The 24,079-nt window shown below is 38.7% G+C and overlaps 1 protein-coding gene across 20 annotated transcripts in view; it reads left to right on the forward strand.

The window, feature by feature from the left end:
* MAST2 (microtubule associated serine/threonine kinase 2) overlaps window positions 1-24,079 on the forward strand; it is a 352,010-nt gene that overhangs the window by 233,595 nt on the left and 94,336 nt on the right. The window contains exons 1-2 of one of the 20 annotated variants that reach the window (XM_036893071.2): window positions 1,552-1,818; window positions 4,399-4,593. The exons of 18 other annotated variants lie outside the window; for them this stretch is intronic. In XM_036893071.2, the coding sequence (XP_036748966.2) occupies window positions 1,769-1,818; window positions 4,399-4,593 (245 nt within the window). In that variant the 5' untranslated portion in view covers window positions 1,552-1,768. Of the gene's footprint in view, window positions 1-1,551; window positions 1,819-4,398; window positions 4,594-24,079 lie in introns of those variants that run through there. One more of the 20 variants, XM_036893075.2, reaches the window with a different exon arrangement.

The following is a 24,079-nucleotide window of genomic DNA, read 5'->3' on the forward strand; positions in this document are numbered from 1 at the left end:
CCCAAAGTGAGACTCAGTACTTGTGGAGAGGTGCTAGATTTCAGATAGTGTTTCCATTTTCATTAGGACTACAGAGAATGGAGGAATCTGAAATAGGAGCTGTGAGAGCCAAGTGATATGGCTAGTACGTGGGAGGAAAAACGAGTGTCTGTAGCTACAGGTTGGGTGAGTTTCTTGGGTTATTAGAAGAGTGGCTTTCAAGTTTTTTATATGACCCTAATAACAAATAGATTTTATATTACATTCCATGACACGTGTTTATACTCATGTATTTATGTGTGTTTCAGTAAAAGATGTCACAACCACACAAACTTCACAAAATAGTTCTTATCCTTACTATGTGTGATATATTCTGACACTTTCTTTTCTATTCTATTTCATTCTGTTTATTTTTAAGAAACTCTTGGTCCTGACTTCCTAAATTGATTTCATGATTTCAGTAGAAGGGTTGTGACCTGCAGTTAAAAAGCATTGTTTGGAGTATGAATTAATCCTAGAAAATCCTAGAAAAACAATTTGACATACTTTGTAATCTAGATGAATGAGAGGAGCCCATCAGAGTTGGCAGAGTTGGTCTCTGAAGCAGGGGACCAAGACTTTCACTCGACTCTTTGGCTTCCTTAGCTGTCAGGGCTTTGCTCCACAGATTCCTTGATCACTTGACTTTCTTCAGGCCTAGCTGTTTTTGTCAGTTGGTTTTTTTTGTGTTTGGTCTTATCTTCTCTAGATTGGGAACTAAAGTATTTCCTCTGTGCTAGGAGGCACTTTTCTGTTTTACGTGTATTGCTCTTTACCACAACCCTTATATCAGGTACCTTAATTCTATTATTCTATAGATGGGGAAATCAGAGCATACAGAAGTAGCTTGCCCTTCATTAGCTTCTTCTGCAGCTTTAATGTCTTGTGTAACATCTGCCAGATAAATAATTTCATTAGTAGTTACAGGATGAAATTAAATAGTTTCTGAGCTTATTTTCTTAACTTTTCCTTTTCTCACCACATGCTTATTCAAGTGATTAGAGAGAAATAGAAATTGAATTAAAAATGATGCTGAACTTTAGAGAAGGAGCACAGAGTTTAAACTGTCAAATCCACAATTTGAATAATGGCTATGCTTTGAGCCCTAACATTAAGGCTCTGTCATCCACCAAGCCCAGGTTTATGAATGAATAATGTTGCAGAAATGCCCACATATTCTTAACCCATTAATTTACTGACTTAGGATCTTTAGTATGTTTTCTTCCAAGCCCCTGCCTACTGTGACAGCTGTTGTAGCCTGGCCCACGCCTCCTGAGTCAATAGTATTTCTGTCACAGTGTGAATTTTCAACTTGGTATGTACAATTTCTGCCAGAGTCTTTACTGTTAGCAGGCCTCAGGGTTGGAGTTTGCAACTGGTTTGTGGGGGAGGGAGTGTGGTGCTTGTCACCGAGGAGGAACAAGGTGCTCTCTAGGGCTCTGATTTGTTACAGGCCAAGTGTGAATGATGTCAGGCAGACCAGAGGACAGCTGATTCATTTGGGATCTGGGACATTTCACTCTGCCTCACTGCTGCCTCCTGGGCTTTTAGGTCCTTTTTTTTGGTGATGGGGGGCAGGGAGCGAGTATTCTGAATATTATGTTTTTGAAGAAAAGTACTTTAATTTTTCTCTTAAGTTTGGGGAGCCTTTGTTAGTTTCCTTTGGCTTATAGACTGCATACCCCTTGTTTGAGAGAACTTCCTGCCAAGACTCCATGGGTGAGAGGGCAAAGCTTGAATAGCCAGGAAAATGATGAAGCGGAGGAGAGAGAGACTGGGAGCACCATGCCTGCGGATCCAGTAAGGAGGCTGGGGTCTTTAAGTGAAACTGGCAGATGGCAGGAAAAGAACTAAAGCCAACTAACATACTTGCATTTACTTGGATAAAGATTTTGCTTTGGAGGTGCCTGCCAGCAAGAGGGTTGAGCTGGCTTCATAAATTCAAGGTCAAAGCAGTGGTCCCAGGCAGGGGAATATGGGATTCTAATTCTGAAAATTGAGTTAATGTCATTTTAGAGGTTCTTAGGTATTTGGGGAGCTGGGTTAACAATGAAGATCTTTTTTTCTTGCCTAAGCAAATGTGTATTTAAATTTAGTGTGAAAAGTGTATATACAAGCTCCATGAAGGTGAGAAACAAATGGAAATGAAAGTATCTCCTCCTTGGACTAGACAGGGTATTGTATTTCTGTCCCTGGCCTGTCAGCTCAGGACATCAGCTCTGCCCTTGCAGATCCAAGCCTGAGTCCTTTAGGGTGTGACCTGAATTTTATTTCTATGTTGGCCAATATAGAAATATATTTAGGAGAGGAATGGGGAATGGAAGGAGGTTTCCACTTAAGGGTAGCTTTCCCAAGAGCTGCTCAGGCTTATTTAATGAGAAAGTGCTGAGTGAATAAATTAGCAAATTAGGGAACAAGGGAAAGAAATGTCCCAGAATCCATTCTACCTCGGTGAGCTGTCTTTGTAAAACTCATGGGGCAGAGGGAGTGCACTGCAGATTTTCTTTCCTGAATGTTAGTGTTTATCTGGAGAAGGTATGGCGTACTAAAATAGGCTTCAGTGGGCTGCCTTTGAAGGTTGTTGCCCTTCCATGGTAGTGGATGCTCATTGATTGTTAATGGTTCTGTCAGACCTTGGAAAATTGGACTTGTTTGAAATTGTAATTGGAAGGATTGGTATACTTTAAAAAAATGGTTTATTCCCATACTGAGACTAAAAAGTCAAAGACCATAAAAAGAAAGCTTCACCAATTAAAATGACATTTAAAGTAAATATGACTTGTTAGCAAATGGAAAAAATTTTAAATTAAACGTAGTTTAAGAAAACATAAGTGGTCAAAAAATCATTCTCTTAGAATATTGGTGTCCTGTTCTTGATGATCATTTTCTATTTTAGTGACTTTGGATTTAGATTAGGAAATTTTTTCCCCTGAGGAGTTTGTAAGTTGTTTATAAATTATATTTCCTTTTCAAATAATTCTTTTTAGACTCTAGCCCCAGTGTATAACCAGTTCTTTACAGAATGGTAATTATGAGCAAAAAGAGAATGGGATTTGATTTTCATAGATTTTTATAATCCTAATTATAAATCCATCAAAATGGCTAAGCCTCATTTTTTTGTGATAAGATTTAAGACTAAAATTTGTGTAAGCAGTATTCTTTAGGTTAACAAAAACTAAATGTTCTGGAAATGTTCTGGTTAGCTCTAGCATATATATATATATATATATATATATATATATACATATATATATATATATATACTGTGGAGTTGATTTTTGAAATAATCCTTTAGAAAAGTGAAAATTCCTTTTGAAAGTGAAAAATCAGCCCCCAAATTAATATTTTTACTTGTAATTTTTCTTAATATGTTGAGCTTGTGGAAATTTGGACATGCTATAATTTTAAATAGTTGTTTGCCCTCCACTTTCCCATTGTATTATATCCTCATATTGTGTACTCAGCTGAGAAATATGCTGAAGGCAGCCAGAGGGATAAGTAGGAAGATGAAGATTTCCTTTAAATATGTGTAATTAAACACAAATGGAATATCACAATATCCAAACAGCAATAATTACACAGGAAACTGACATAATTTTTAAACAGATTAGGTGCTTATCTGGTACTTCAGTAAGTTTTTGAAATCTTGGAATAAAATATTATAGTTAAATATGGTATTTATATAGAAAGCCATGCCACTACTATATAGCAAATTAAATGCTGTGTATCTGTCAATTATTTTTCATCTGTGACATGTCAGTTATCAACAAAGTAGAAATCCATCTTTGCCATCTGTCTGTTTTCAATCTAATGTTTTTATTTACTTAATAGTCTTCATTGGAACTTAACACATCAAGCTGGTTAGATTGTATTTAGGGAAAAAAATAACCTGGAAAACAAAAATTTAAGTAAAACAAAACTATACAGAGAAAAGTGACATTATTCGATACATTCATTAGGCAAAAACTAGCTAAGTAAGTTGGCATTATTGTAGATATGATTTAATAATTTATAAACTATTAAGAATGTTTTACTTTTATGGACATAATACAATTTTCTAGGAAGTTTTAGTCATTGAACACAAAATATTACCTGTTGCTTGCTAATTGATGAACTGTAGTAAATTAGCAATATTTTTGCTGAAGCTACTTCTAAATACATTGAATGCCCAAAGCTTAAATCTTTGGTTTTAATTCTTTGGATTGTTTTAGTCATGATGGTCATTTTGTGCCAACACTGGTAGTGAGGTACGATATTTGAGAGTGATTTTTGACCACTTACTTTTCTCAAGCCTCTTGCCTAGACTAACCCACTTAGAATATGTTTCTCTTTGGTTGAAGAGTGCTTGCTGACTGTGTTTTCTGTTTGGTACCTTGTCAGAATCTCTGCTCTTTGCCGCGGACCTGAAGTAAACCAGCACACGTTTTCCCCCAGACCGGCTCCAGCCCTCTCTCTTGTTAAAGTCCCATTTAGTGCTGATTGTGCTTTGGCTGCTTCTCCTCTTGTCTTTTTCCTGAACCCACATGCTCATAGCAGTCCAGGCAGTCCCTGTTCGAACCACCCACTGCAGGGGAGGTAAGGAAATGTGCTGTGATGTGAATGTGGGTGTTGGCCATTACTTTGGCCTGATAGCTAAAACCCAAACCTTTCTCCTTGATAATGGGGAGAAACTGAGTAAAAGTCGCCTTTTAACAGAGAAAAGTGAAAGAGATTTCACGGATCTCTGTTGCATTCAAAATTGAAGAGTAAGTAGGGTATCATATCAGTAGTTAGGTAGTTGTGTGACCATCCTGACTGTGGAACAGTTCAGGATGTCCTACCCCATTGGAGAAGTGTAGCATGACAGGATGCTTGAACTCTCTACAGGTTAAGTAGTCCAGACCCCACATCTCACACAACAGGAAAATTTGATTCCAAAACAGGTTAAGTTATTTGTTCATGTTGCTGAAAATATCCCTCTCCCCATTTCTCTCTGCCTTCCTTTTCATATAGTCAACATTATTTGAGTATATACTATGTGCTGGGCACTGTTTTAGGATTCGAGAATAAAAAAATGAACACAAAGAGGTAAAGTCCCTGCTCTCAGGGGAGCTTAGATTCTAGTGGCAGAAGTCAAACAAATTAATGAGTGAATATGTAACAGATGGACATGGTGAAACTGAGAAAATATATCAGAATAAGGGGAGTGGGGACTGTGGGGTCCAGGGGTTGACATTTTATATAAAATGGTCAGGGCCTCAGTGGTAAGTTGACATATAAGCAGAGAACCAAAGGAAGACCTGGAACCAGAACAGAGCTATCTGAAGGAAGAAGTGTTTCAGACAGAGGCAATGGCAAGTGCTAGAGACCTGACCTCAGAGCTTGCTCCATGCGTCTTTGTACAGCGGAGTCCACTGAAGTTGGTGTGGAATGAGTTAGGAAGTGAGAGGTGGGAAATGAGGTCTGAGATGTAGTGGGGAGCCAGATGAAGTAGAGCTTTAAAGCCATCATAAGGATTTTTGTTTTATGATGAGTGAGATGTTTAAAGCAGAAGAATGTTGTGATCTGACCTATATCAAAAGATTCACTTTGACTATAGTTAGAAGGCTACTAGTATAATCTAGATAAGACATAATGGTTGTTTGAACCAGGTGGTAAGAAGCAGTCAGATTTGAGGATGTATACTGGAGGATTTGTTGGTGTATTAGATGTAGAGTTTGAGAAGAAGAGTTAAGGTTGTCTGAAGATCTGGATCTGAACAGCCAGAAAATTGAAGTTACTATGAACTGACACTGGGAAACTACAAGAGACAGGTAATTAGACATTTAGTTAGAGATGTGTGAGGTCTGTGCTAAAGATCCATGATTAGGAATTCAGTGTATAAGTGAAGTAGATGATTAAATTTATGAAATTATTCATTGAGTGTTTATTGATAGGAAGAAATGTCAAAAGACTGAAAGACTGAGCCCTAGTGGCAGTCTGACTTAAGAGGTTGGGGAGATTGAAGAGAGGTGATTCTTCAGAAAGGAGAACTAAGAGAGAGGTATCCTGGAAGCCAAATGAAAAAATTTTTCAAGAAGGAAGGTATGATTGATCAATAGTAACCTGGAAAACTACAAAATTAAGAAGCAAAACTTACACAGACTGAAATGACAGTATTTAATATAGGAGCTCAAATTTCACAAGACATCTTAGGACAGTAGTAGACTGACACAGGACAGTGTTAGAGGCTGACTCCTTCCTGAAGTCACCCCTTCCAAAGGTACTAGATCCTGCTGCATGAGGCTGAGAAAGAGTGTAAGTTGAGTGGTACCCACAGTATAAAGTCGTGCCTCATCTTGGTACATGACTTGAAGTACTATCTTTGGACAGCTGTGGTCTGGACACACAATCTGAAGCAATGTCTTGCAACTCTGGGCTTGAAAATTTGTTAAATCTCATTTTTTCCCCTAGACTTTTTCATATTTCTTCTGATTGTTATAGTGTTTCATTCCATTTTTCTTTTGTGTCTGTCTGATACAAAGTACTGGATCAGTGATATGGCAAGGTGATTTTACCTTGTTTGCTGGAAGTGTTTGTATTTATTTAAATGTTCTTGAATTTTGTTCTGCAATGCAGTTAAATTATTTGAAAATAGTTTGATCCTTTTGAGGATTACTTTTTGGCTTTGTTAGGTGGGCCCAGAGCAACATTTGGGGCTGATTTTTCCTTAATGCTGAAGCAGTACTTTCTGGGTACTCTGCTCAATGCCCATGCATTATTATTTTTTTCCACTCAGGCTAGTGAACATGATCTACTTCTGGCCCTATGTGAGCTCTGGGGAGTATACTGCCTACTCATCTTCTTGGGTAGTTTTCTTACCCACATCGCTGGTCAGTACTTAGCTGAAAACTCAAGAGGAACCCCCTGCTGAGCTCTCTCTGTATAGCTGTCTCCTCTCTGGTTCTCTGCCTTCCAAAGTCTCCACCTCCTCCTCCCCCAATTCTCAAATTGTCTCCTTAATTCAGGGAGACTGCTAGTACCCTGAATTTTTGGGTACCTTTTTGGGTATCCCCTTCCTGTGTTGCTTCCTGGAAATGTCCTCCATTTAGTAAACTGGGCAATCTTAGAAAACTTCAGGGCTTACTTTGTATGTTTCTCATCTGTGAATTGTCTAAAAGCTGTTATAGTTTTATGTATTTCATGTTTCTTCAGTTTTTAAGGCACAAGGGTAAATCTGTTTATTGTTTCCCCATCATGGCAGGAAGCAGAAATCTAATCTTTCTAATATTTTGAATTTATGCATCTATCATCAGAAATGAAGATTCCCTCATGAGATATGATTTGACTGATTCACATGTTAGATAAACTTAGTGGAAGCAAGACAGATTGTTTAATTGTTTTATCTTGTTTAGTCAAAAGCAGAGAAATGAAACAACAAACGAATAAGAGTAGGTAACATGCTGAGCATTTACTGTATATGAAGGTACACTTTTAGCTCTTAAGTGTCTTTGAGGGGTATGATCAACTTTAAGAGGCATAATAAATATGATTGTAATTTGGGTTGAATTAATTAACCTCCAACCTTTAGTCAACTTGTACATCTTCTAGGAATATGACTCTAGCCTATTGACTGGTACCGTACTGCATGTTGGTATAACCTTATTAGAAGGAATGCTACATATGGTCTGCAGTATAACTGGTGTCCCTCAAGAGAGAAGAGGCAATTGTGTCCTGGCTATTCACTGGCCCAGACCTAGGCCTTCTGGGGATAAAAGTGTGGTGTTGGCAACTTCCTGGAGCATAGAATGATTTAAGTTTTGATTCAGTTTTGAATTGCCATAGACTTCGTTTGCCCTAAAGTGGGGTGGAGGGGAAGTTGTGGCAAGAAATCCTTATTAGAGTGATCTTTATTTTGGAAGGGTTTGAGCTCTAGCCCCACTCACTACTGCATAGGAATTTTTTGCATACAGTGAATGTCTAGCAAAAAGCTACTAAGCCTTTGCTTGAAGATCTTCAGCAACAAGAAGTTCACTACTGAAGTTTGTGGTCAGTATTAATTCAGCTCTCTGGTCCCTCCTGTATCACATGTGTGAGAGGCTTTCTGTTGACTTTTATGGCAAAGGACAGGTGTTCCTTTGGGCCTCTTCCAAAATGAGGCAGCCTTTGAAACCCTTTTTTGGTAGAGTCAAGATTATTTCCTGCCAAAGAGAAAGCACTATTTTCATTTTACGAACACCTGTTTTTCTTGTCTGTCTTTTTTAAAGCAACTGCTTTACAAAGTAACTCTAAAAGAGGATCATCTCCAGAGTTGTTCTTATTCTGGCCCTGTTGTAGGCAAATTAAGTCACTTCTTTCTGCGGCAGTTTTCTACATCATTAAAATGAGCATAGTAATATAGCACTTCAAGGGTTGCTGTAAGAATTAGTGAGTCAGTACATGTAAAATTGTTCAGAGTACTATACAAGCTGCTGTAATAGTTACTTTTCTGCTATCTTTGTTGGAAAATTCACATTGCTGATCCTTACATTTCATTTTGCTTCTGTTAGCTTTCTCATATTCTTATTTTCCCATCTGTAGCTTCAGGTATCACTTACCATTATATCCTACCTGATGGAAGCTCTGTTACTGGCTAAGATAAGGCAGTGGCAGCTGGGTGCTCTCCAGCCCTCTCAGGAAGTGTCACTCACTGTTGCTTCTGAAAACTGGCCTGTGGGGATACACCAGGACATGGAGTAAAATGAGAGACACTGAATTACATTCTTTTGGGGGCCATTTTTTGACAGTGAGAAAAAGTCCATCAAAATAAGTTTCAGGTGTTTATTTTTTCTCTGGTGTAAGGGAAAGAACAATTTGAGAGAGTCTTCAGGAGATGTGATTCTCCTGTTAGGGAAGAGAAAGTGTGTATAAAGTGAAGGTTCCTGTGGCCAGGATTCTCACCTGGCCCTGGTTGGCTAGCTCACTACACACTTGTGGGCAATATGTTGTTACTGACTCTATAAAAAGAGCCCTGCCCAGTGCTCTGGGTGACGTGGTGGCATGGCTGCAAGGCTGCAGGAGAGCAGAGGCGAGAGAGACTGAAGTAGCAGTGCCAATGACAGAGACTGAGACCCTTTGGCAAGACAGTTGGTGACAGTCGGCAGGATTCACTGTTGACCAATGAAAAGGCTGCCCTCATGGGAGGAGTGTTTTGGCGGGCTGCACCTATGGACGGGGAGACATTTGAGTGTTCACTAGTGGACATGTACTGGGAAGGGGTGGAGGACTGGGCTCCACCCTGAGAGAAAGAAAATTTGTTGTTGACTGAAATGACATCATTACAAAGTGTTGTGGAAATAGTAAAGGATGTCTTGAGAGGAAGCAGCATGAGAAGGAGCAGTGGCCTGAGAAGAAGTGGCATGAGAAGCAGCAGCACGAGAATGCAGGCTGCCAGGTGCCATGGGGGCAAGTGAAGGATGTAGTGGAGCTGTCAGTCCCAGAAATGGAGGAGCAGATGTTTGATGAATAGGTTGGGGTGGAGGCCCTGCCAGAGCCAGAGGCATCAGCTCCTGCATCGGTTGGAACCCCACCTAGTTTGAAAGCTAATGGAAAGCCCGAAGGATTCAGCAACCATGGGTTCTTCCAGGAGAGGTGCAGCCCCCTCCTCAGGTGTGGAGCACTCCATGCTCTGCTTCTATCCTCAGGCTCAAGTACAAATGGAAATACAGTCTGCTTCTCGAAGGAAGAATTTAAAGGGCCCCGTGAAGGTCATGAGGATCCAGATGTGGGTTGGTTTGAAAAGGCAGGAGCAGACAGAAAGAAATTGGATGACCAGAGTAGCAGTTCTGGCTTGCTGAGGACGAAGCAGAAAGCAGAGATAAAGCAACAAGATCGGCCTGTGTGTCTGTAAGACTTTTTGCTGGAGAGGCTGGAGAAGGTGGGTATTGTAAGGTCCACCCATGGTTCTTCTACAGTGTTCCAGCTTCCTTTCACAGGGACCATTGCAGAGTATTGAGGGCACATAGATTGAGAGGCAAGAATCCAGGAGGGGTGGAGTGTGTATAAAGTGAAGGTTCCTGGGGCGAGGATTCTCACCTGGCCCTGGTCAGCTAGCTCACTACACACGTGTGGGCAATATGTTGTTACTGAATCTAAACAGCTCCACCAATGCTCTGGGTGACATGGTGGCACGGCTGCAAGGCTGCATGAGAACAGAGACGAGGCTGGAGTGGTGGCAGCACTGATGACAGAGACTGAGATGACTGCGGGGACAGAGAAGCCCAGAGTCAGAGACCAGCTTGCTGCCTACAGACTTGCTCTGAGTGGACTGGATTCTAGTGATTGACCTGCCACTGTGGAATAAAGTTGGTGTCTTGCCAGTGGGTTTCAGTTCCAGACAGGTTCACTATGGATTCAGTGTGACCAAAGAAATGACAGTACAGTGTTCTTGGGGTGAAAGGGTTATACTCAACTTTATTCCCACAGTGGCAGGTCGATCACTAGAATCCCATCCACTCAGAGCGAGTCTGCATGCAGCAAGCCGGTCTCTGCCTCTGGGCCTCTCTACCTGCATAGCCATCTCAGTCTCTGTCCTTGGCACTGCCAACACTCCAGTCTCTGCTCTCTTCACTTTATCCACAGTTGGGTATAACCCTTTCACCCCAAGAATGTTCTACTGTGATTTCTTTGGTCACATTGAATCCATAGTGAACTTGTCCAGGGCTGAAATCCATTGACGAGACAGAAAGGAATTTTTTTTTTTTAATGGAGAGGTAAAATAATGAGTACTAGCTGTGATCTAACTTCAGGAAACTGTATAGCAGAAAAATTTTCATAGATTCTGGCTTCAGGTGACTGAATAAAAATATAATTTGATTTGGTAAGATGCCAAAGGCTTACTGTCTTGTCAATGGGTTTCAGCCCTGGGCAAGTTCTCTATGGATTCAGTGTGATGAAAGAAATTGACAGCAAAATGTTCTTGGGGTGAAAGGGTTATACCCAAGTTTATTTCCAGGTGTCAGGTCAGTCACTAGAATCCCATTCACTCAGAGCGAGTCTGCGTGCAGCAAACTGGTCTCTGCCTCTGGGCCCCTCTGTCTGCACAGCCATCCTCTGGGCCTCTCTGCCTGCACAGTCGTCTCACACAGCCATCCTCTGGGCCTCTGTCCTCTGCTCTCCTGCAGCCTTGCAGCCCTGCCACCGTGTCACGCCCAGAGCACTGGGTGGAGCTCTTTTTATAGAGTCAACAGCCATGTATTGCCCACAGGTGTGCAGTGAGCTAGCCAACCAGGGCCAGGTGAGAATCCTGGCCACAGGAACTCTCATTTTATCCACACTTACTCTTGGGATTAACAGCAGAAAGCTGAAGGTTTCTAGGATATTTCTGTTTCTGGAAGTAGGAAAGTTTTGTTTACTGGAAACATACTCTCTCTTCAAAATGTTGTATTATGGGAAATCTCAAACATTCCTAAGCAGAAAGACTGGTTTTATATCCCCACTTAGAACACCTCCCAACTCCCAACCAGTGGTCAGCAAACTAGAGTCCATGGGCCAAAGGCAATCTGCAGCCTGTGTTTGTACAGTACACGAGCTTACAATGGATTTCACATTTTTAAGAGATGTTTAGAAAACAAACAAGGATTATGTGACAGAGACCACATATGGCCCACAAAGCCTAAAATATTTATTATTTGGCCCTTTACAGAAAGAATTTGTCAACCCCTGCCCTAACCCATTTTTTTAAATTGAGGTATCATTGATATATACTCTTACGAAGGTATACACATTGAAAAACAATGTGGTTACTACATTTACCCATATTATAGAGTACCTCTCCATACCCCATTGCAGTCACTGTCCGTCAGTGTAGTATGATGCCGCAGAGTCACTACTTGTCTTCTCTGTGCTACACTGTCTTCCCTATGGTCCCCACTACACCATGTGTACTAATCATAATACCCCTCAAACCCCTTCTCCCTCCCTCTCCACCCACCCTCCCCCAAACCTCCCCTTTGGTAACCACTAGTCCCTTCTTGGAGTTTGTGAGTCTGCTGCTGTTTTGTTCCTTCAGTTTTGCTTCATTGTTCTACTCCACAAATGAGGGAAATCATTTGCTATTTGTCTTTCTCTGCCTGACTTATTTCACTGAGCATAATACCCTCTAGCTCCATCCATGTTGCTGCAAATGGTAGGATTTGTTTCTTTCTTATGGCTGAATAGTATTCCATTGTGTATATGTACCACATCTCCTTTATCCATTCATCTACTGATGGATACAGGTTGCTTTCATATCTTGGCTATTGTAAATAGTGCTGCGATAAACATAGGGGTGCATATGTCTTTTGAATCTGAGAACTTGTTTTCTTTGGGTACATTCCTAGGAGTGGAATTCCTGGGTCAAATGGTATTTCTATTTTTAGTTTTGTGAGGAACGTCCATATTGCTTTCCACAATGATTGAACTAGTTTATATTCCCACCAGCAGTGTAGGAGGGTTCCCCTTTCTTTCTCCACATCCTCGCCAGCATTTGTTGTTCTTAGTCTTTTCAATATTGGCCGTTCTAACTGGTGTGAGGTGATATCTCATTGTGGTTTTAATTTGCATTTCTATGATAATTAGTGATGTGGAGCATCTTTTCATGTGCCTGTTGGCCATCTGAATTTTTTTGGAGAATGTCTTTTCATGTCCTCTGCCCATTTTTTAATCAAGTTACTTGATTTTTGGGTGTTCCGCCATAACCCATTTGAGAATCATTTCCTGAGCATATCACATCAATCCAGAATATTTTAGTGTGTACTTCCTACTGAGACATTTTCATAATTTGATATAGTATTAAACTCAAGAAGTTAGCATGGTGAATACCATCATCTAATCCACAAACTTAATTCCTATTTATCAAATGTCTCAGTAATGTTTTTTATACAAAAGGCTTCAATCCAGGATCATGTGTTACAATTTTATTATTTCTTTTTGTCTCCTTCAATTTGGAACAGTTCTTTAGTCTTCTCTCAACTTTTATGACTTTGATATTTTTGAAAATTACCAGCCAGTTAATTGGTAGATTTGGGTTTGTCTGATATTTCCTCAGGATTATGCTCAGGTTATGCATTGTTAGGGAGGAAACTTTAACTCTTCCCTCTTAATTTAGTGCTGAGTGGGTGGGGATCTATGAATTAAACTAACAAAGACAGATTAACAGAAATACATACAATTTTTATTAATATTTACATGCATGGGAGGTCACAGGAAAAAAATGGAACTCAGTAAGTGACTAGACTCAGACGCTTGTATACCCTCTTAAAAAAGGACGGAGTGTTTGTGGTTTAAAGGACTGTAAATTGTGGGAAGAACCTATATGGGAAACTAATGGAGATAAGGGCTGTTTTAGTAAGGCCTGTTTATGCCAACACATTGTAACTGTTCTCTCCCTGATAGAAAAGGGACACTTCCTCAAAAGGAAATTTGCCTGGTTTTAGATAGATAAGGGGAAGGCAAAGACCTCTTCTTACATCTTGATTCTCAGTTGCCTTCATCTTAAAATAATCCTTTTGCCAAAGTAGTGTATTTTGGTTGACTTATTCTGATCCTCTTCAGCACCTTTGGCAGGACTATAACTATTCCTGAAAAAGGATGGTGTGCTCTTCTCACTGCATCCTATCAGGTGATACAGGCTTTCATTTTGTCCTGTTACTGTGCAGTCATCTTTGATCTCTTGATTAAGGTGTGTCTGCTAGGTCTTTATTGTAAAGTTTACTCTTTTTGCCTTTGTAATTAATAAGTATTATGAGGGAAGGATTTAACTTAAAATTATGCAGTTACCCCATTTCTTATCAAATTTTAACTGACTTTTTAACACCCATTGATGTTTCTTGGCTGAATTATTATACTCTGCTGTGCCAAATGGTATTTTTCTAATTCCATCATTCTTTGTACATTCATTAGTTAGCATTGCACTATAAGGAAAAGCTTTCTCCTCTCCTTGTTCATTTTTTCATTTATTATATCAGCTTGAATTCAGTGGGCTCTTATTTGGTGGGTTGTAGTCTATTAATATCATTTTATATTTTGATGCTTAAATTGTACCATATTGATGAAAGGGAATCTCTTCATGCTGGCTTCTTCATCTTTTTTATTTGTCTCCATTATTCTTTGAGAACTTCCTACCTTTCTGGCCTGATTATAAATTCCTAGCTGTCTTATTTTGTACCTGCAGATTAGCCATTTCTCCAAGGAACATAGTTCCTTATAGTGGAGAATGATATATATATATTTTTTGTTGTTATCATTAATCTACAATTACATGAAGAACATTATGTTTACTAGGCTCCCCCCTTCACCAAGTCCCCCTCACAAACCCCATTACAGTCACTGTCCATCAGCATAGTAAGATTCTATAGAATCACTACTTGTCTTCTCTGTGTTGAACAGCCCTCCCCATGGCACCCCACCCACATTATACATGCTAATCTTAATACCACCTTTCTTTTTCCCTGCCCACATCCCTCCCTTCCCACCCATCCTTCCCCAGTCCCTTTCCCTTTGGTAACTGTTAGTCCATTCTTGGGTTCTGTGATTCTGCTGCTGTTTTGTTCCTTCAGTTTTTCTTTGTTCTTATACTCCACAGATGAGTGAAAAAATCATTTGGTGCTTGTCTTTCTCCACCTGGCTTATTTCACTGAGCATAATACCCTCTAGCTCCATCCATGTTGTTGCAAATGGTAGGATTTTTCTTCTTTTTATGGCTGAATAATATTCCATTGTGTATATGTACCACCTCTTCTTTATCCATTCATCTACTGATGGACACTTAGGTTGCTTCCATTTCTTGGCTATTGTAAATAGTGCTGCGATAAACATAGGGGTGCATCTGTCTTTTTCAAACTGGGCTGCTGCATTCTTAGGGTAAATTCCTAGAAGTGGAATTCCTGGGTCAAATGGTATGTCTATTTTGAGCTTTTTGAGGAACCTCCATACTGCTTTCCACAATGGTTGAACTAATTTACATTCCCACATCCTTGCCAACATTTGTTGTTGTTTGTCTTTCGGATGTTGGCCATCCTTACTGGTGTGAGGTGATATCTCATTGTGGTTTTAATTTGCATTTCTCTGATAATTAGTGATGTGGAGCATCTTTTCATGTGCCTGTTGGCCATCTGAATTTCTTCTTTGGAGAACTGTCTGTTCAGCTCCGCTGCCTTTTTTTAAATTGGCTTATTTTCTTTTTGTTTGTTGAGGTGCGTGAGCTCTTTATATATTTTGGATGTCAACCCCTTATAGGATATGTCATTAATGAATATATTCTCCAGTACGGTAGAATGCCTTTTTATTCTGCTGATGGTGTCCTTTGCTGTACATAAGCTTTTTATTTTGATATAGTCCCCACTTGCTCATTTTTGCTTTTCTTTCCCTTGTCCATGGAGATATGTTCATGAAGAAATTGCTCATGTTTATATTGAAGAGAGTTTTGCCTATATTTTCTACTAACAGTTTTATGGTTTCACGATTTACATTCAGGTCTTTGATCCATTTCGAGTTTACTTTTGTGTATGGAGTTATACAGTAATTCCAGTTTCATTCTCTTACATGTAGCTCCCCAGTTTTGCCAACACCAGTTGTTGAAGAGGTTTATTATTTCCCCATTGAATATCCATGACTCCTTTTTTGTGTATTAATAGACCATATATACCTGGGTTAATATCTGGACTCTCTATCCTGTTCCACTGGTCTGTGGGTCTCTTCCTGTGCTAGTACCAAATTGTCTTGATTATTGTGGCTTTGTAGTAGAGCTTGAAGTTGGGAAGCGAGAACCCCCTGCTTTATTCTTCCTTCTCAGAACTGCTTTGGCTATTCGGGGTCCTCTGTGGTTCCATATGAATTTTAGAACTATTTGTTCAAGTTTGTTGATGAATGCTGTTGGTATTTTGATAGGGATTGCATTGAATCTGTAGGTTGCTTTAGACAGGAGGGCCATTTTGACAATATTAATACTTCCTAGCCAAAAATACGGATGAATTTCCATTTATTAGTGTCGTCTTTAATTTCTCTTGTGAGTTTCTTGTAGTTTTGAGGGTACAGGTCTGTCACTTCTTCCTTGGTTATGTTTGTTCCTAGGTATTTTATTCTTTTTGATGCAATTGTGAACGGAATTGTTTTTCTGATTTCTATTTCTGCTAGTTCATCGTTAGTGTATAGGAATGCAACAGATTTCTGTGTTTTAATTTTGTATCCTGCAACTCAGCTGAATTCAGATATTAGATCCAGTAGTTTTGGACTGGATTCCTTATGGTTCTATATATACAATATCATGTCATTTACAAACAGTGAAGGTTGACTTCTTCCTTACCAATCTGGATGCCTTTTATTTCTTTGTGTTGTCTGATTGCCATGGCTAGGACTTCCAGTACGATGTTGAATAAAACAAGGGAGAGTGGGCATCCCTGTCTTGTTCCTGATCTTAGGGGAAAGCTTTCGGCTTCTTGCTGTTAAGTCTGATGGTGGCTGTGGGTTTATCTTATATGGCCTTTATTATGTTGACGTACTTGCCCTCTATACCCATTTTGTTGAGAGTTTTTATCATGAATGGATGTTGAATTTTGTCGAATGCTTTCTCAGCGACTACGGAGATGATCATGTGGTTTTTGTTCTTCGTTTTGTTGATGTGGTGGATGATGTTGATGGATTTTCTAATGTTGTACCATCTTTGCATCCCTGAGATAAATCCCACTTGATCATGGTGTATGATCTTCTTGATGTATTTTTGAATTCGATTTGCTAATATTTTGTTGAGTATTTTTGTATCTCTGTTTATCAGGGATATGAGTGTAAGTTTCTTGTTTTGTGGGGTCTTTGCCTGGTTTTGGTATTAGAGTGATGCTTCCTTCATAGAAGGAGTTTGGAAGTATTCCCTCCTCTTCTCTTTTTTGGAAAACTTTAAGGAGAATGGGTATTACGTCTTCTCTACATGTCTGATAAAATTCAGCAGTGAATCCATCTGGTCAAGGGGTTTTGTTCTTGGGTAGTTTTTTGATTACCAATTAAATTTTGTTGCTGTAATTAGTCTGTTCAGATTTTCTGTTTCTTCCTTGGTCAGCCTTGGAAGGCTGTATTTTTCTAGAAAGTTATCCATTTCCTCTAGGTTATCCAGTTTGTTAGCATATAGATTTTCACAGCATTCTCTAATAATTCTTTGTATTTCTGTGGGGTCCATAGTGATTTTTCCCTTCTCATTTCTGATTCTGTTGATGTGTGTAGATTCTCTTTTTCTCTTAATAAGTCTGGTTAGGGAGTTATCTATTTTGTTTATTTTCTCAAAGAACCAGCTCTTGATTTCATTAATTTTTTCTGATGTTTCATTCTTCTCAATCTTATTTATGTCTTCTCTGATCTTGATTATGTACCTCCTTCTGCTGACTTTGGGCTTCATTTCTTCTTCTTTTTCCAATTTCAATAATTTTGACTTTAGAGAATTCATTTGGGATTGTTCTTCGTCTTTGAATAGGCCTGGATTGCTATATACTTTCCTCTAAGAACTGCCTTCTCTGTGTTCCACAGAAGTTGGGGCATTGTGCTGTTGTTGTCATTTGTCTCCATATATTACTTGATCTGTGTTTTAACTTGGTCATTGATCCATTGATTATTTAGGAGCATGTTGTTAAGCCTCCATGTGTTTGTGAGCCTTTTGATTTCTTTGTACAATTTATTTCTAGTTTTATACCTTTGTGATCCGAGAAGTTGATTGATAGAATTTCAATCTTTTTACATTTACTGAGGCTCTTTTTGTGGCCTAGTATGTGGTCTGTTCTCGAAAATGCTCTGTGTGCACTTGAGAAGAATGTGCATCCTGCTGCTTTTGGGTGTAGAGTTCTGTAGATATCTGTTAGGTCCATCTGTTGTAATGTGTTGTTCACTGCCTCTTTGCCCTTATTTATTTTCTGTCTGGTGGATCTGTCCTTTGTAGTGAGTGGTGTGTTTAGGTCTCCTAAAATGAATGCATTGCCTTTTATTTCCCCCTTTAGTTTTGTTAGTATTTGTTTCACGTATGTTGGGGCTCTTGTGTGGGCGCCTAGATATTTATAATGGTAATATCCTCTTGTTGCACTGACCCCTTTATCATTATTGCAATGTCCTTCTTTATCTCTTGTTACTTTCTTTGTTTTGAAGTCTATTTTGTCTGATACAAGTACTGCAACACCTGCTCTTTTCTTCCTGTTGTTTGCATGAAATACCTTTTTTCATCCCATGACTTTTAGTCTGTGTATGTCTTTGGGTTTTTTTTTTCTAATTTATTTTTATTTATGCTTACTAGACTCTCCCCTACCCAAAGATCCCCCCAACAAACCCCATTACAGTCACTGTCCATCAGCATAGTTAGATGTTGTAGAATCACTACTTGTCTTCTCGGTGTTGCAAAGCCCTCCCCTTTCCCCCAACCCCCACATTATATGTGCTAATCATAAATCCCCTTTCTTATTCCCCACCCTTATCCCTCCCTACCCTCCCATTCTCCCCAGTCTCTTTCCCTTTGGTAACTGTTAGTCCATTCTTGGGTTCTGTGATTCTGCTGCTGTTTTGTTCCTTCAGTTTTTCTTTTGTTCTTATACTCCACAGATGAGTGAAATCATTTGGTATTTGTTTCTCTCTGCTTGGCTTATTTCACTGAGCATAATACGCTCTAGCTCCATCCATGTTGTTGCAAATGGTAGGATTTGTTTTCTTCTAACGGCTGAATAATATTCCATTGTGTATATGTACCACATCTTCTTTATCCATTCGTCTACTGATGGACACTTAGGTTGCTTCCATTTCTTGGCTATTGTAAATAGTGCTGCAATAAACATAGGGGTGCATCTGTCTTTTTCAAACTGGAGTGCTGCATTCTTAGGGTAAATTCCTAGAAGTGGAATTCCTGGGTCAAATGGTAAGTCTATTTTCAGCATTTTTTAAAATTTTGGTATCTTTAATGCTCCCCCCTTCACCAAGTCCCCCCCACATCCCCATTCACAGTCACTGCCCATCAAAATAGTAAGATGCTGTAAAATCACTACTTGTCACCAAGTTCACAGTCACTGTCCTTCAACATAGTAAGATGCTGTAAAATCACTACTTGTCTTCTCTGTATTGCACAGCCCTCCCTGTGCCCCCCACGCACTATACATGCTAATCGTAACGCCCCCTTTCTTTTCTTCCCCCCTCATCCCTCCCTTCCAACTCGTCCTCCCTAGTCCCTTTTCCTTTGGTAACTATAGTCCATTCTTGGGTTCTGTGCTCCTGCTGCTGTTTTGTTCCTTCAGTTTTCTTTTGTTCTTATACTCCACATATGAGTGAAATCGTTTGGTACTAGTCTTTCTCCGCCTGGCTTATTTCACTGAGCATAATACCCTCTAGATCCATCCATGTTGTTGCAAATGGTAGGATTTGTTTTCTTCTTATGGCTGAATAATATTCCATTGTGTATATGTACCACACCTTCTTTATCCATTCATCTACTGATGGACATTTAGGTTGCTTCCATATCTTGGCTATTGTAAATAGTGCAGCGATAAACATAGGGGTGCATCTGTCTTTTTCAAACTGGAGTGCTGCATTCTTAGGGTAAATTCCTAGAAGTGGAATTCCTGGGTCAAATGGTATTTCTATTTTGAGCTATTTGAGGAACCTCCATACTGCTTTCCACAATGGTTGAACTAATTTACATTCCCACCAGCAGTGTAGGAGGGTTCCGCTTTCTCCACAACTTCGCCACCATTTGTTGTTTGTCTTTTGGATGGTAGCCATCCTTACTGGTGTGAGATGATATCTCATTGTGGTTTTAATTTGCATTTCTCTGAAGACAAGTGATGTGCGGCATCTTTTCATGTGTCTGTTGGCCATCTGAATTTCTTCTTTGGAGAACTGTCTGTTCCGCTCCTCTGCCCTTTTTTAATTGGATTATTTGCTGTTTGTTCATTGAAGAGCATGAGCTCTTTATATATTTTGGATGTGAAGCCTTTATCGGATCTGTCATTTACAAAAATATTCTCCTATACTGTAGGGTACCTTTTTGTTCATTGATAGATTGATAGTGTTCTTTGCTGTACAGAAGCTTTTCAGCTTGATATAGTCCCACTTGTTCATTTTTGCTTTTGTTTTCCTTGCCCAGGGAGTTATATTCATGAAGAAGTCGCTAATGTTCACATCCAAGAGATTTTTGCCTATGTTTTTTTCTAAGAGTTTTACGGTTTCATGACTTACATTCAGGTCTTTGATCCATTTTGAATTTACTACTGTGTATGGGGTTAGACAGTGTTCCAGTTCCATTCTCGTACATGTAGCTGTCCAGTTTTGCCTGTACCATCTGTTGAAGAGACTGTAATTTCCCCCATTGTATGTCCATGGCTCCTTTATCGAAAATTAATTGACCATATGTGTTTGGGTTAATGTCCGTAGTCTCTAACCTGTTCCACTGCTCTGTGGCTCTGTTCATGTGCCAGTACCAAATTGTCTTGATTACTATGGCTTTGTAGTAGAGCTTGACGTTGGGGAGTGAGATCCCTGCCACTTTATTCTTCTTTCTCAGGATTGCTTTGGCTATTCGGGGTCTTTGGTGTTTCCATATGAATTTTTGAACTATTTGTTCCAGTTCATTGAAGAATGTTGTTGGTAATTTGATAGGGATTGCATCGAATCTGTATATTGCTTTGGGCAGGATGGCCATTTTGACGATATTAATTCTTCCTAGCCAAGAGCATGGGATGAGGTTACATTTGTTAGTGTCCTCTTTAACTTCTCTTAAGAGTGTCTTATAGTTTTCAAGGTATAGGTCTTTCACTTCATTGGTTAGGTTTATTCCTAGGTACTTTATTCTTTTTGATGCAATTGTGAATGGAATTGTTTTCCTGATTTCTCTTTCTATTGGCTCCTTGTTAGTGTATAGGAATGCCACCGATTCCTGTGTGTTAATTTTGTATCCTGCAACTTTGCTATATTCTGATATTAGTTCTAGTAGTTTTGTAGTGGAGTCTTTCGGGTTTTTTATATACAATATCATGTCATCTGCAAATAGTGACAGTTTAACTTCTTCTTTACCAATCTGGATTCCTTGTATTTCTTTGTTTTGTCTATTTGCCGTGGCTCGGACCTCCAGTACTATGTTCAGTAACAATGGGGAGAGTGGGCATCCCTGTCTTGTTCCTGATCGCAGAGGAAAAGCTTTCAGCTTCTTGCTATTCAGTGTGATGTTGGTTGTGGGTTTATCATATGTGGCCTTATTATGTTGAGGTACTTGCCTTCTATACCCATTCTGTTGAGAGTTTTTATCATGAATGGATGTTTAATTTTGACGAATACTTTTTCAGCATCTATGGAGATGATCATGTGGTTTTTGTCTTTCTTTTTGTTATGATGGATGATGTTGATGGATTTTCGAATGTTGTACCATCCATGCATCCCTGGGATGAATCCCACTTGGCCATGGTGTATGATCCTTTGGATGTATTTTTGAATTCAGTTTGCTAATATTTTGTTGAGTATTTTTGCATCTACGTTCATCAGGGATATTAGTCTGTAGTTTTCTTTTTTGGTGGGGTCTTTGCCTGGTTTTGGTATTAGGATGATGTTGGCTTCATAGAATGAGTTTGTGTGTATTCCCTCCTCTTCTATTTTTTGGAAAAATTTAAGGAGAATGGGTATCATTTCTTCTCTGTATGTCTGATAAAATTCCAAGGTAAATCTATCTGGCCCAGGGGATTTATTCTTGGGTAGTGTTTTGATTACCGGTTCAGTTTCTTTGCTGGTAATTGGTTTGTTTAAATTTTCTGTTTCTTCCTTGGTTAGTCTTGGAAGGTTGTATTTTTCTAGGAAGTTGTCCATTTCTTCTAGGTTTTCCAGCTTCTTAGCATATAGGTTTTCATAGTAGTCTCTAATAATTCTTTGTATTTCTGTTGGGTCCATCGTGATGTTTCCTTTCTCATTTCTGATTCTGTTGATGTGTGTTGATTCTCTTTTTCTCTTAATAAGTCTGGCTAGAGGCTTATGTATTTTGTTTATTTTCTCAAAAAACCAGGTCTTGGCATACATGGATGCTTATTGCCCTCGTCTAGCGCGGATTAACACATAGTCTACAGGCACACACCTGATCATCTACATTTGCTCTCTTACAACACTAAACTCTGTTTTCTACCTTTATCTCGTATCTACCTACCACTTCAGCATTTTATTAAAAAAAATAATAATAGAGAAATGTGGTATCCACATATAAATCAGGTTTAAAAATCAAATGAATATTCATATTTGAACTGACTGTGTATAGTTCATAATGCATTAACAAAACCGAAAGCTTCTGTGATGACTGCCCTTGCACTGTTCACCATGTAACTTATTCACTATGTAAGAATTTGTACTCCATGTAAGAATTTGTTCGTTATGCATCAGAAGATTGGAGACTGACGAAAATTGGGCTTGGGGTGGATTAATGATTGTGCATTGAGTATTGACCCCCCTATACAGAGATTTGTTGTGGTTAACAACTATTTGATCAATAAATATGAGAGATGCCCTCACAATATATATATATATATATATATATATATATATATATATATATATATATATATATATATATATAAACACACTTCCAATTGTAAAATAAATAAGTAACCGGGATGTAATGTATAGCATAAGGAATATAGTCAAAATGTTGTAACAACTTGGTATGGTGATACCTGGTACCTAGAAATATCATGTATATAAATGTTGAGTCGCTGTGTTGTACACCTAAACTAATGTAATGCAATGCTGTTGTCAACTACCCTTCAATAAAAAAAAAAAAAAAAAAAACCAGCTCTTGGTTTCATTGATTTTTTTCTATTGTTTTATTCTTCTCAATTTTGTTTATTTCTTCTCTGATCTTTATTATGTCCCTCCTCCTGCTGACTTTAGGCCTCATTTGTTCTTCTTTTTCAAATTTTGATAACTGTGATATTAGACTATTCATTTGGGTTTGTTCTTCCTTCTTTAAATATGCCTGGATTGCTATATACTTTCCTCTTAAGACTGCTTTCGCTGCGTCCCACAGAAGTTGGGGCTTTGTGTTGTTGTTGCCATTTATTTCCATATATTGCTGGATCTCCATTTTAACTTGGCCATTGATCGATTGACTATTTAGAAGCGTGTTGTTAAGCCTCCATGTGTTTGTGAGCCTTTTTGCTTTCTTTGTACAATTTATTTCTAGTTTTATACCTTTGTGTTCTAAAAAGTTGGTTGGTAAGATTTCAATCTTTTTGCATTTACTGAGGCTCTTTTTGTGGCCTAGTATGTGGTCTATTCTGGAGAATGTTCCATGTGCACTTGAGAAGAACGTGTATCCTGTTGCTTTTGGGTGTAGAGTACTATAGATGTCTATTAGGTCCATCTGTTCTAGTGTGTTGTTCAGTGCCTCTGTGTCCTTACTTATTTTCTGTCTGGTGGATCTGTCCTTTGGAGTGAATGGTGTGTTGATGTCTCCTAAAATGAATGCATTGCAGTCTATCTCCTCCTTTAGTTCTGTTAGTATTTGTTTCACATATGCTGATGCTCCTGTGGTGGGTGCATATGTATATATATATATTTTTAGATAATTATTTTTTTATTGAAGGGTAGTTGACACACAGTATTACATTAGTTTCAGGTGTACAACGCAGTGATTCAACATTTATATATGTGATAATTCTAGGTAAAAGCTATCACCATACCAAGTTCTTACAATATTTTGACTATATTCCTTATGCTATACATTACATCCTGGTTACTTATTTATTTTACAATTAGAAGTGTGTATATATATATATATTTTTTTTTTTGTGAGGGCATCTCTCATATTTATTGATCAAATGGTTGTTAACAACAATAAAATTCTGTATAGGGGAGTCAATGCTTAATGCACAATCATTAATCCACCCCAAGCCTAATTTTCATCAGTCTCCAATCTTCTGAAGCATAACGAACAAGTTCTTACATGGGAACAAATTCTTACATAGTGAATAAGTTACACGGTGAACATTACAAGGGCAGTCATCACAGAAGCTTTCGGTTTTGCTTATGCATTATGAAGTATAAACAGTTCAAATATGAATACTCATTTGATTTTTATACTTGATTTATATGTGGATAC

This window comes from Manis pentadactyla, chromosome 4, assembly GCF_030020395.1.
Source record: "Manis pentadactyla isolate mManPen7 chromosome 4, mManPen7.hap1, whole genome shotgun sequence".
Classification (NCBI taxonomy): Eukaryota; Metazoa; Chordata; class Mammalia; order Pholidota; family Manidae; genus Manis; species Manis pentadactyla.